Below are 13,065 nucleotides of genomic sequence, written 5' to 3'. Positions count from 1 at the left end.
TATCTGAGCTTGACTGTTTTTTATCGAATGCAAGCTTGGTGAATTGGTGTCCACTGAAGCCTAAAACACAACATCGGCATATAGTGGTTAAAAACATTGAGTGATACAGCATATGGAAGAAGCTAAGAGAGGGGCAAAGAAGCTGGTGAAAACAGTTTGGGTTATGAGATTAAGGTATCCATTAGACATTTAAGCTGGAGACAACATGTGAGCCATTTGATATTTCAGTACACATTTCAATGGAGGTCTGGCTGAACATACTTATTCCTAGTTTCATGCAATATAAAACAAAATTTCAAGTAAGTGTGAGTAGCTGAGCCACTTAAATAACTGGAACTCTTATATACCTCTTAATCAAAATAGTTTTCTAAACAGTCCTGGAAGCCCAAAGCCTACTCCCTGTAGAAACATAAAAAAAAAAAAAAAAAAAAAAAACTGACGTTTACAGTTTGGGCCCTCATATTACACCATTTCAAAGAAAAAGTCAGTTTAGTCATGTGAAATATGAAGTAGAATCAGATCCTTTAGGAATATAATTATCATGAAGTTCTTAATTTTACCAGATATCTCAATCATTCCTACTGACTTGAAGTGTGGCCCTTACTCTTTTTTCTGTAATCTTTATTGCTCCCAAAAGATAATTTCTAATATTCACTTCTGATGGCTTTTGATGACATCATATGTTTAGAGTACATAGTACTTGAGTGTGCTGTATTTCCTCATGTCTTCTTATAACACAGTAAGAATAGATAGTCTCATTCTCATTTTACTTTTGAAGAAGCACAGTTAAAAAAGTAACATTGAATTTGTACCCAGTTCTAAGCCATGAAGGTAAGACTTGACAGACCTCCTCTGCTGGCAGATTAGTTCCCCACTGAAAATGGGTCTCTGAAAAACTTGTAAAGTTATTTTTGCTTCCTTGTGTTTCAATGAGACATTGACTTCCCTTGAAACCTCATGCAGTTTTTCGATCTGAAGTGATCCCACTAGATTTTCTTTGAGTATTAACTCAAAGATGCCCTGTTTTAAACCATCATTGCTTTCTTACTTATTTCTGCTATGTGTTTTGTTTTTGAGACTGAGTCTTAATATGTAGTTCTGGCTGGACTGGAACTTGTTGTGGAGACCAAACTGTCCATGAACTCACAGAAATCAGACTGCTTCTGTTGAGATTAAAAGTGTGTGCCACAATGTCTGAGTCACATTTTTGTAACTAGATAAATATAAAGTAAGTTAAAGTTGAAAAGGCCCTTAAGTAATTTAAGTAATCTCTCTTTTATAAGATCATACTCATCTTTCCTAATTTCCAAGTGGATGCAAAATTGACTTACAACTTTCTAGGGCTCTTATTTGTTTCAAGTTTATTACAACTGTCAATCCATTAAAATAATAATAACTCTGCAAATTAATTTATTTGAAGTGAAAACATTGCATTTGTATTAACAAATATATGTATGTGTGTGTGTTTACGAATGTGTGTATGTGAGAAAAAATATCTTTTCTCGACTTTTCACAGGATGTTCTCAGGAACCACAAGCAGGGAACTCAAGCAGTGTTCAGGTAAATATTTTCAATATCCTCTAACTTCTGTACACTGGAGTTTGGCTGTAAAGAATTTTCAAATTCAGTCAGAATCTTTTGCCAGAATTATTGAGGAAAATCAGGAAAAATTGACCTATTCACAATCAATCAAGTCATACTCAGATCTCTGCATCTGAATGAGACCTATCCTTAATACCTGAAAAGTCCCCTTATGAATGCTTCTTAAACTTGTATTCTAATAAGAATTCATCGTTTGGGTGATCAAAATAAGCCACTAATTCTCAATACCTAACAATTACATTAATAGCTTGTTCTGGTTCTGAAGAAAAGTCTAAAGGGGTGGGTTACTTAATTCTTCCTCAGGCTAAGGGCCCAGTTATGATGTGGTAGATGAGACAGGACACATAGGATAACTTCAAAGATGAATCACGAGGGCTATGGACGCCTGGTTTCACCCATATTTCCATGTTCGTACAAACTTCTTCACATCCAGCTCACTTCTACATAGTGTGTACTGAGGAAAGTTCCTCTTGCTCAACCTTTTAGTAGATCCTGCTGCATCTTTTATTTGTCTCATTCTTTTTCATGGTGTCTTCTTGGCTTACTCTAATCCAGTTTCATAATATCCCCCAAATCCACAGATACAGAATTACAAATTTACCAGCAACTCAACAACTTTCCAGTAGTAGAATATACTACCATTTCCAGATCCAATTTATAACACCCTTTATCACACTATAATATATTTTTGTCAATTTTCCAAAGAAACCAATTACTTCTACACTCAATTCCATCTTTATTTATAAATGCTAGCATCTATTTAATAATCTCCAATCTCAATGAACTCATACCTCAAAGAAAATAAAATCATATGTCAATGGAAGAGACACCCTGAAGTTCTAGTCTGGGAGTCATTAACATTCTTTGGATGATGCTAAATTCCTAGATAGTCTACTCCCTTCTCCTGTTGTATTTTCCTTGTTTGTTACCTTTTCCATGCTCAAACTATTGTCAACATTGTTACTCAGTGCATTTCTAAATAGAGTTGCACAACTACCTTTCACATATGTGTATCCTCTAGTTGATTATAACTGAAAACTGTAGACAATACTGAGGATGTGAAATAAGCTGTAGAAATTTAGACTGGGAAATCAAATCTCAAAGAGCAGTCAGTACCATTTCTTAAATTTTCTTTCACTATTTGCAGGAACATCTTTGAAATTTCATAGAAAGAAAAGATAGAATAAAGTTTGCTTAGAAGGCCTTGATATTTAACCCATGAGTGGTAGACAATGGGTTGTTTTTCCTGCATCTTTACAAGTGTCAGCCACCTAAAATTTGGAAGGAAACATATTCTTTCTTAGCAGAGAATGTAAAACTTCCAAGCCAATGAATACTATGAGGTGGACCTGTTTTGTTTCTATTCTTTGTTTAGTGTCATGGAACAATGGAGGTGGATGCAATCCTAAGGAGTGTGAAATATAACACATAAGAGATTAGAGCCCTAGGACATTTTAACCAGATGATTAAATGGGCAGGGTTTGTTGACTCAAAAGCTAAGGTAAATTATAGAGAGACATAGGAAAGGCAGTACTGTCTGTTTGAAGTTTCTCTTGAGTACTTGAAGTTATATAAACAAAAGATTTTGAGAACTTGAGTCTTGATAGTGACTGAATTTTGTCTTTTAGAATCAGTTACTCCTCTTAATTCAGAGAAATGGCACAGGTCTCCATATTAAAACTAGTATCTGGTGTGTTCCTAGAAATACCAAAACAAGAAGTGACTGTTGTTTCAGAACCTGTAATTGCTAAACTTTCCATAGAGAAATTTAGCAATTAAAGTTTCCATAGAGAAAATTGAGAACTGCAAAGCATTCTGGCTTCTCCCTTATCATGATTTCTTTTCTCAGACGTGTTTGCAATGTATGTCAATGAATGCAAAGGGAGAGGTGGGCAAACCACTGACCTTTTCCAAGATTCAACAGATCTCAGCCTTTGGTCATCATGTGGTTATAGCCAAGGTCATCACCCATCACATACACAAATCCTTAGAACTATAACTTGCAAAGTTAACCTGTCTGAGGCTCAGAGGGGGCTTATTTGAAGCAGAAGAAAAAAGATTTCACTTGGGTGAAATTTTATGTTTTATATGTATTTAGGTGTTTCTTGGCATATGTAATCTTTGCTATCTAAAGACTAAGTATGCCAATTTGTCTTGGCAGTTTGTCACCATCTTTGAAGGATCAAAACATACGACCAGCAGTGCAGGTGTCTCAAAGGAACACATTTCAGGTACAAAATACAGTAACTTTTAGCAACTAATGAAATAAAACTTTTATTAGTATTATTGTGAAAGTAGACATTTTTATCATTGATCTTTCCATGATGAATGGCCCTTGTCTTGTATATTGTTAATATGGGATTATATAATATCTACACTATTTGTATTAAAACATCTATAGTTTATTATACAAAGTGTCTTTAACTTTGGACCCCAAGGGACAACAGATGGTATAACTAACATTTGCTAGGCCACAGTTTTCCTTATGTTACTAAAGAATGAAGTGGGAATAATTGAGGATGAAAACCATAGTGAGCTCTCCAAACCTATATAGCTGCTAAGCTACACAGACCCCCCCACCCCAGGATTTTTAGTGCCTACAGTCATTCACAAGCAGAATTGTTCACAAGAAAGTATGGCTTCCTGAGCAAGATGGATGATGAAATACAAATGTAATAAGGACTGTGGTTAAGTGGGACTGGCATGACCCATTAGTCACTGGAATGCTAGATTCCTAGTCTTTTCAGAACTTTCTCTCTCTCTGTCTCTCTCTGTCTCTCTGTCTCTCTCTGTCTCTCTGTCTCTGTCTCTGTCTCTCTCTCTCTCTCTCTCTCTCTCTTTTTCTTCTAAGAGAAACCAAATATGTACACTTAAATAAATATTCCCAACTTTTGAAAGTTAGAAAAATGTTGGACTTTGACCTCTTGTGTGTTTTCAAGTCATATTACAAGTTATCATAAATTGAGCTATTTGGTTAAATATTCAAGGGTTATTAATATCTGATACAGAAAACTGAATCCAAATACTGACATTTTCAATATCTATACAGTCATATCTTACATGACAAAGAAATATGCTTAAGGACTTTCAAAAGGAAATGTACACAAAATTTAAAAAAAGTAACAGCACCTACTATATTTCTTCTTACACTTGATCACTATAAAGTAGAACCCATGTAAGAGCATTGAAATGTATCCCCCTGTTCAGTTCCTTAGGTATTTTCAAATAATTTTAGAAGGGACAAGAAGTGGACTTTGCACACTTACCTGGAGCTGCCTTAAGGTCAAGTAAATACTAAACCATGAGAGATAAAATTACTGAACCACATTTCCAGCTTAGACTCACTTTACCTGTATGATTGTAGACAAGGTCTTTGACATCACCAAAAGCACATCACCCATAAATGAAGACAATTGCTCTGCATCATTCCTTGGGGGAAATATAACAAGTTGAGTGAAGACACCGTAATTCTGCTTTAGCTTCCACAGATTAGTTTACAAATGCCAACTTGTGAATTCTAAATCATTGCTGTAATGTAACTAGTTCAGTTATCTCTCAGTTTATTAATATTATCTTTTCCCCCACAGAAATATGCAAGAACACTATTTCCAAGCAAGGGTCTAAAGTGCTGGCGAAGGTATCTTCAACTCTGTCAAAGGTGTTCTCCCGATCTAGCAGTAGTATGCCGAAGTCGTCCTCACCACCTCACCAGGATAAGCACTAAAGCTTCTCCACTTGATAAAATTGTGATTCCCTATAAAATAAAATGATATTTAAAGTAGAACATACTGTCCAATTATTATAATAATTCAACTTAAAATATGTACTTTAGTTAAAGGTATAGTAAAAGTTTGCAGTTTAATAAAATTATTTTCCATTATTTATTTTTTTAGATTATAGTCACATTATTTCCCCTCCGCATTTCTGCCTCCAAGCCCTCCCATATACTCCCCCTTACTATCTTTCAATTTCATGAACTTATTAATTGTTGTTACATGCATATATATGTCTACATATTATAATCTGTCCTTTCTGTATAATGTTACTTATATACATAATTTCAAGGCTGACCACTTGACATTGAATAACCAATTGGTGTGCTCTTTCCTGGGGAAGTCTATGTCTTCTGCTCTCAGCATTCCATCATTGGAGGTAGTTCTTTGTGAAGGGTTGAGGTCTTGAATTCTTTCGCCCTTTCAAGTTAAAATGTCTATTGTTGTTGTCCCCATTGAGCTATGTTTAGGCAGTCATGTTGATGTAACTTCTGAAATTACCAGGGGACAAAGGCTCACAGTATTCATTGAGACTTAGGTGCAGCAGTTCTGTATATGTTCCATTTGGGACTGATTTTAATTAGCACATAGAAACATTAAATTATATAAAAATTTATATAATGCAGTACCATACTGGTCAATACATACACCTGCAGATATGTGTATTCATATTAAGTATAGTGCTTCAATTAGAATACAACTGTTTGTCTCTTAAAGAAGTTATCATTTCTTTATTGTAAACTTGAAAATTAATTTGAGGTATCTTTATAGCCATTTGCTATATATACCATAAGTATCAATGATTCAACTTCTTGGTATAATAAGTGTTTTCTATGGAAACTTCAGTAAGATTTTAAACTTAATTATTATCTGTATGCTGTGACAGCAAGTGACTAAATTTTAGTTAATAAACCAATCAACCCAAAATACCTGCTAGCACTAAATATGGACTTTTCCTGTTAGATTTTAGGATTCATATCATTAATATGATTATAAAGTAGATGTCAAAGCCAATATGAGTTACACAACACAATTATGAACCAGGCAGTACATTATCTAAGGCACATTCAGATAGTTCATGTCTTAGCAGTTCATGCAGTTTCATCACCTATGAAGTGTTCTTTCTGAACTTTTATTTTTATCACTGGTAAAGTTAGAAAGAAACTAAGATCCTGCCCTGGATAGGCTTCTTTCATTTTGATAAATACCATGACCAAGAACAACTTGGAAAAGAAAGTATTTATTATAGCTTATAATTCTCAGACTAACAGTCCATCATAGAGAGAAGTCAAGGCAGGGGAGGAGGGGACAGAGAAGGAACTGGGATTGGCATGTAAAACAAGCTTGTTTTTAATTTAAATAAAAAAATAAAAGAAACAGGAAATGCAACAGAATCCAAGGAGGAACATTTCTTACTGGCTTGCTCCTCAGGGTTTGCTTAACCTGCTTTCTTATACAACCCAGGGCCACCTGCCCAGCAGTGACATTATCCACAATGATCTGGGTTCATCCATATCAATCAATCAAGACTTTCCTACAGACCAACCTTACGGAGACAGTTTTTCAACCAATATTCCATGTTCCCAAATATGTCTGAGTTTGTGTTGGCAAAAACTTACTAGCACTGATATTGGAAGTATTAACTAGGACTTTAAAAAATATTGGTGCTAAATGTATTAATAATAAGTAAAAGAAGGGATTTGGAATAAGAAAATACAGTGAGGAAACTATATGCAAGAATTATATGAGTTCTGGAATCAACTAAATGCAAATTATGGAATTCCTGTGAGGGATTTTCTTGGTCACATTATTTGAACTAGAAGAGCCACTCTAAAATGTGAGCAGCCCAGATAAAAGCTGGCAGGAAGCTCTGCTTTTGCCTCCTTGCCATTAATTACTCTGATGGGCATGTTCACCTGTCCCATGCTGGGCACTGATGAATTAGGGCTCAGCTTCAGGTTTCCAATATGTGCTGAAAATCCAGACTCTTCTGGAATCTTCTGATCATTTTCAAGGATCATTTTACCAGTACTCTTCAAAGATACAGACCAGTGTTTTGCATTGTCTTCCTGAACAGGGTGTAATGAAATGTGAAATAACCAAGAACAAGAAGTACTCTGGTAAATCCACAAACCCATAGAAACTAAAGAAAACTCTCTTCAACAATGACTGAGCCAAACAGGAAATCAAAAATGGATTTTAAACATGTCTTGAGAAAAATGAAAATTAAAATATAATAAATCATATAATAAATCAGACCTGATAGGATTCAAAGAAAGAGCACAATAGGGGAATTTTATACAGCTAGTCAACATTAAAAATGAAGAACAAAAAGCTGAAAAGCAAAAAAATTTACTTCTCAATGACTAAGGAAAATAAGAACAAACAAATACAAAAATTATAAGGAAGGAAATAATCAGAACAAACAAATAATATAAAAAAACAAGTCAACAAAGTTTCTTTGAAAAAAAAAAACAAGTCAAAAGTCTCCTAATCTAAACAATAAAGAAGATCCAAAAAAAATAATAATTAGCACAGAGGTCTTGGAAGCCACAAAGGATTATAATGGGCTATTATGAACAATTCTATGCAACAGAATGCATAATTGGAGGAAAGAGATACACCCTCACAACATGTGAATCAAGATGAAGTTGAAAACATGGACAAATAAATGAATTCCAATAAAAAAATCCAATTGAATAGCCTAGTAGCCTATGCCTTTATAGATGTAGTCTGCTAGTATTCAAAGAATGATTAGTGACAAATATCCACAAATATTTCTAAGATGTAAAAATACATGTACTTCCAAACTCTTATATTTTTGGTTGTGAGCCTAGCCTTTAATGACTGAGCCGTCTCTCCATCCCAGACCCAGAAAAACAAACATGGTATGTACTCACTTATAAGTGGAAATTAGCTGTAAAGTAAAGGATAACCATGTTACAGTCCACAGACCCAGAGACACTAAGGAGCAAGGAGGGTTCAAGTTGGGAGCATGGATTCCCTGAGAAGGAGAAATAGAATCGATTCTGAAGGTCCGTGGTGGGGGTGGGTGGGGATGGGAACAGGAAGGGATAGGGAGATGGAAGGAGCAAGTGCTTAGAGACACGACCAGAATTGGGGGCATTTCAGTGACAAGGTAGAAACCCAATGCAATGGAAACTCCCCTAAAGTCCTAGTAATGCGAATAGGGATACTTGCCTGTAACTAGCCAAGGTTTCCAATGTAGAGATTGGGAAACCAGCCCAGCTACAAAGCCTGCGACCTACATTTTGTCTTTCCTATAGAATGTGCTAGGCTAAAGGTAGTACAGAACTTCTAGGAGAGGCCAACCAATGAACTGGTCTACGTTGAGACCCATGCCACAAGAGAGAGTCCACCCTTGACACTTCTCAGAGGGCCAAGAATCAGAGCCTAAATAGCCCACAGACCTGAGAATATGACCAAACACGATTAAACAAAAACAAACAACAAATAAATAAGTCAATGAAATGATTAATAATGATACTCTGCTATACGTGTACACCAGAGCTTAGCACAATCATCCTCAGAGATGTTTCTAAAGGAAGCAACTGAAGGAAGCAGATGCACAGACCCACCAGGTAAGCATGAGAAGGTGTTCGTGGAATCCTGCAGAAGAAAGGAAGGACATAGCCAGAAGGGTCAAGGACACCCCAAAAAGACCTACAAAGCAACTAACCAGGGCTCACAATTCTCACAGAGACTGAACCGACATCAGAGAGTCTGCATGAGTCTGACAGGTCCTCTGCACATATGTTAATGGTTATGCAGCAAGATGTTCTTGTGCGACTCCTAACAGAGGGAGCAGGAGCTGTCTCTGTCTCTTTTACCAGGTTTTCGGACCATGTTCCTCATATTAGGATAGCTTGTCCAATCTTAATATGAGGTGTGGGGGTGGGGGTGGGGGGTGAGTATAGTCTTACTGAAACGTGATATGCCATGTTTGTTTGATATCACCCGGAAGTCTGCCCTTTTCTGAAGGGAAAGGGCAGAGTGAATTATTGGGAGGTGGGCTGTAGGAGAGAAGGGAGCAGAAACTGGAGTTGGGATCTAATATATTACAGAAAAATAAAAATATAAGTAAATAAATACTTCCAAACTTTATGAGACTTGTATTACCCTGTTGACTAGAATCAGACATGAGTTATCAGTTTTCTCGTTAAAATGATTTCAATGAATTAAGCATTAACTATAATGATTTAACTTTATGAAATATTTTTATGCTATTCCGAATAAAATCTGGAAGTCAAAACAAAACATGTAATATGATCTTTATAAGTAGAAGTCATATTTAATAGGGGAAATCAAAACTGCTGTATGATCTTAGGATATTCATTTAAAAATATTTTTATATAAAAATTTAGAAAGCTAAAATCCTAGTAGAATTTGTTCATTCCTTTTATAAGTTGTCTGAGGCCTTATATTTGGAAATCTATTCTACCCTGCCACAAGTTCAGCAGAGCCTCTATTTCTATTGTTTTTAAGATGTCAGCTAATAGTTGCAGGATGTCCTGGCCTCAGTGGAGAATGGCTCCTATCTAAATAACAGTAAACTTCTCCAGGGAGGTTTGATACCCATCCTGAAAGCTAGTGAGATGTGCTGGCATGCAGTGCCTGAAGGCCTTAGTTTGTGCAGTTTAGGAGTGCCTTTTGGATAAAGGGAAATAATTGCTATCTACCCTTTATACATGATAATAGATGTCTTCTGCCATTGCCCCCACCTTTGGATAGTTACTTAAGATGATGGATCAATAAACTGGGGTTTTCAGTATTAACTGTCTGCCCTCCTGTTATGACCAGTTGTCTCTGTCTTTTCTCTAATGTCAGGATAGCTAGCCTTCCCTCATCCACACTCCCTGACTCAGGAGAGGACCCAAGGTTGTTTGGCTGGTTCCTATCGAAGCCCCAAAGACATCAGGCTTCAGCATATGGCTCCTCAATGGTAAGGCAGATATAGATATCGCCAAAAAAAAATGTTTTGCTATTGTTGTTGATTTTTATGTGTATGGTGTTTTGACTGCATGTATGTCTGTGCACCATATGTGTGCAGTGCCCACCAAGGTTAAAAGAAGGCATTGAATTCTCTAAAACTGCTGTTTTAGAAGGTGTAAGAGGCAATGTGGATGCTGGAAATCAAGTCAGGTCTACTAGAAAAGCTGCAAGTAATCTTAACCACAAATTTATCTCTCCAGCTTCTGTTTATTCCTTATTTGCCACTTATCATGCAACTTTTCAACACTAAATGATTACTTTTCTTAGAGTAAAACATCAAAATTTGCCATCATTATTAGCCACAGACACAGGATGCAAAAGTATAGATTTAATGATAACAAAAATACTTAATGATATAAATCTACCTGCTACATTTGCTTCAGTGCATCAGTTACATTTGTTTAAGTAAATGTGAAATAATAATTTCATTTAGAATTTCTGAGCCTTATAGAAGCACTTGATTTCTCTTCAAAGTGTTATACAATCGTGCGCATGAGAATGTTTCTTAATCTTTAGACTCAAAGTCAAGATTTTAAACATAAACTTCCAGGAAAAATAAAGATTGGAAAAGAGAAAATAATTTCTAACTCTATCACTAATACTTACTAAATAGTCTATAAATGCTTCATCAAATAATTTCATATTGGATTGTATACATCTGAACTTACATATATTTTCATAATTTTATTTTTATTTTTCTGAGACAGGGTTTCTCTGTGTAGCTTTGGAGCCTATCCTGGCACTTGCTCTGGAGACCAGGCTGGCCTCGAACTCACAGAGATACACCTGCCTCTGCCTCCCAAGTGCTGGGATTAAAGGCATGCACCACCAACGCCCGGCTAATTTTATTGTTTTATTAGGAGTGATGGTCTAGAAGCATTTATTTAAGATCGTTAACTTCCATTGCTATATTTTGTAAACTGCACACTTTCATTCACAAATATTTACTTCAATTTTTTAGTTTAATTTTTGCAAAGTTTTACTTTAATATATTTTAATTAAAATAGAATTATATCACTTTTCCATATGTCTTTGTTCCCTCAAACCCCTCCCATGACCTTCCACACTTAACTTGATAGCCTCTTTTTCTTTTATTATTATTGTTACATGTACTTACATAATAAATACAACTTGCTGTGTTGTTTGTATGGTGTCTGGATTGACCAGTACTCACTGAATATTCTCAGTTTATAAACTTACTTTAAAACCTGCAAATAGAGATTATAAAATGAAATAAAATATCAACAACAGTGAATAATGAGTAATTCTCTAGGAAATTATGGTAGCACAACTTGTAGAATAGCTTCCAGTATGAAAATATTACTCAGACCAAATCTTTTTAACACTAGAATCACCGCAATAATACCAATTTTCCACAAAGATAGTCTTTACACACATAAAAATATCTTCATTATATGTAAAAGAGAATTCCCATGTTTCCAATAAACACAAAATAAAATGCCTAACATTATTACAGTTCTCAAAGAAAATTCAGAATTCAAGTATGTCTAGTCCTATATATGCTAAAGACATATTTCAAAAAAAAAGATATAAGAAATGTACTCAAAGCCTGATTTTATTTCCATCAGGCATACATCATAGAAAAGTCAGGTGAAATCATTAGAACTGAAAAAAAAAAAGATACCAAATTTGTAAACCATTCAAACAGAAATAAGTGAAGGGTTCTAGAATTGATAAATGTTTCAATAAGTGAGATATATACTTTCCTTCCTTTTAGGCAGTTATCAAAATGACTAATGTAATAATAGATATAATGTGATCTATATGTATAAGTAAAAATTAAAAAAATTAAAACAGTGAAGTTCTTTCCATTTCAAGCAACTTAAAGACAAGAAATTGCTATCCAGTTTCACAATGTCTGTTGCTTGCCAGAGCTCTTAAATCTCACAATTACATATTATTTACATATGTATGTTAAGTAATTTGCAAGTTCATGTTTTCATTTTGTCTGTTACCTTATTTATTTCATGAAATTTAATTCTGGATACATCAAATCACAAAACATACAATTCACATTTTGGCTTTGGCATGTCTGTTATCCTTTTACAGTATCAGAAAATAAGTATATAATGCTCTGTTTAGGTCTCATGTAAGTTTCTTCCATTTGAAGATTCAAATGTACTTTATTGGTGTTTTCCTGGCATCTGAGAAACAGCCTTTAAATTTTATTTTATTTAAACCTTTTTTGATATTGTTTTCAGAACAGTATTTTCTTTCAGTTAATCATTCTTTATGTGACTTTACTCCACGTCTTTTTTGGTTTAGTTTTGTTTCTGTTACCAGAGATAAGAGCTCAGTATGCAGAGGCCCTGACCTTCCTTTGCATCCTAGACTGTCCTTCACATGTTCCTGTATCAAACACTAGAGATGTTTGTGCACCAGCGTGCCTGGCTTACTCTGATTCTTTTCCAGCTTTTCGTTTTTCTGCTTGCTTAAGAAATCAGAATATGGGTGCCAGTTAGGAGGCCTGGGCAGTCTATGGGACCTCTAACTGTGGAACCAGTATTTATCCCTAGTGCACAAATGGGCTTTGGGAGCCCATTCCCTATGGAGGGATACTCTCTCAGCCTAGATACAAGGGTGAGGACTTAAGCCTTCCCCCAAATGATATGACAGACTTTGATGATTCCCCATGGAATGCCTCACCCTCCCTGAG

General features: G+C 35.3%; 1 protein-coding gene across 1 annotated transcript in view; it reads left to right on the top strand.

The window, feature by feature from the left end:
- Window positions 1–5,326, top strand: part of Fsip2 (fibrous sheath interacting protein 2) — a 78,485-nt gene extending 73,159 nt beyond the window's left edge. The window contains exons 22-24 of the mRNA XM_035447065.1: window positions 1,517–1,560; window positions 3,764–3,833; window positions 5,190–5,326. Coding sequence (XP_035302956.1) covers window positions 1,517–1,560; window positions 3,764–3,833; window positions 5,190–5,326 — 251 coding nt within the window. The remainder of the gene's footprint in view (window positions 1–1,516; window positions 1,561–3,763; window positions 3,834–5,189) is intronic.
- The last annotated feature ends 7,739 nt before the right edge of the window (window positions 5,327–13,065 follow it).

The sequence above is a fragment of the Cricetulus griseus genome, chromosome 6, assembly GCF_003668045.3.
Source record: "Cricetulus griseus strain 17A/GY chromosome 6, alternate assembly CriGri-PICRH-1.0, whole genome shotgun sequence".
Taxonomy (NCBI): domain Eukaryota; kingdom Metazoa; phylum Chordata; class Mammalia; order Rodentia; family Cricetidae; genus Cricetulus; species Cricetulus griseus.
This window is presented reverse-complemented; position numbering and strand designations above follow the sequence as displayed.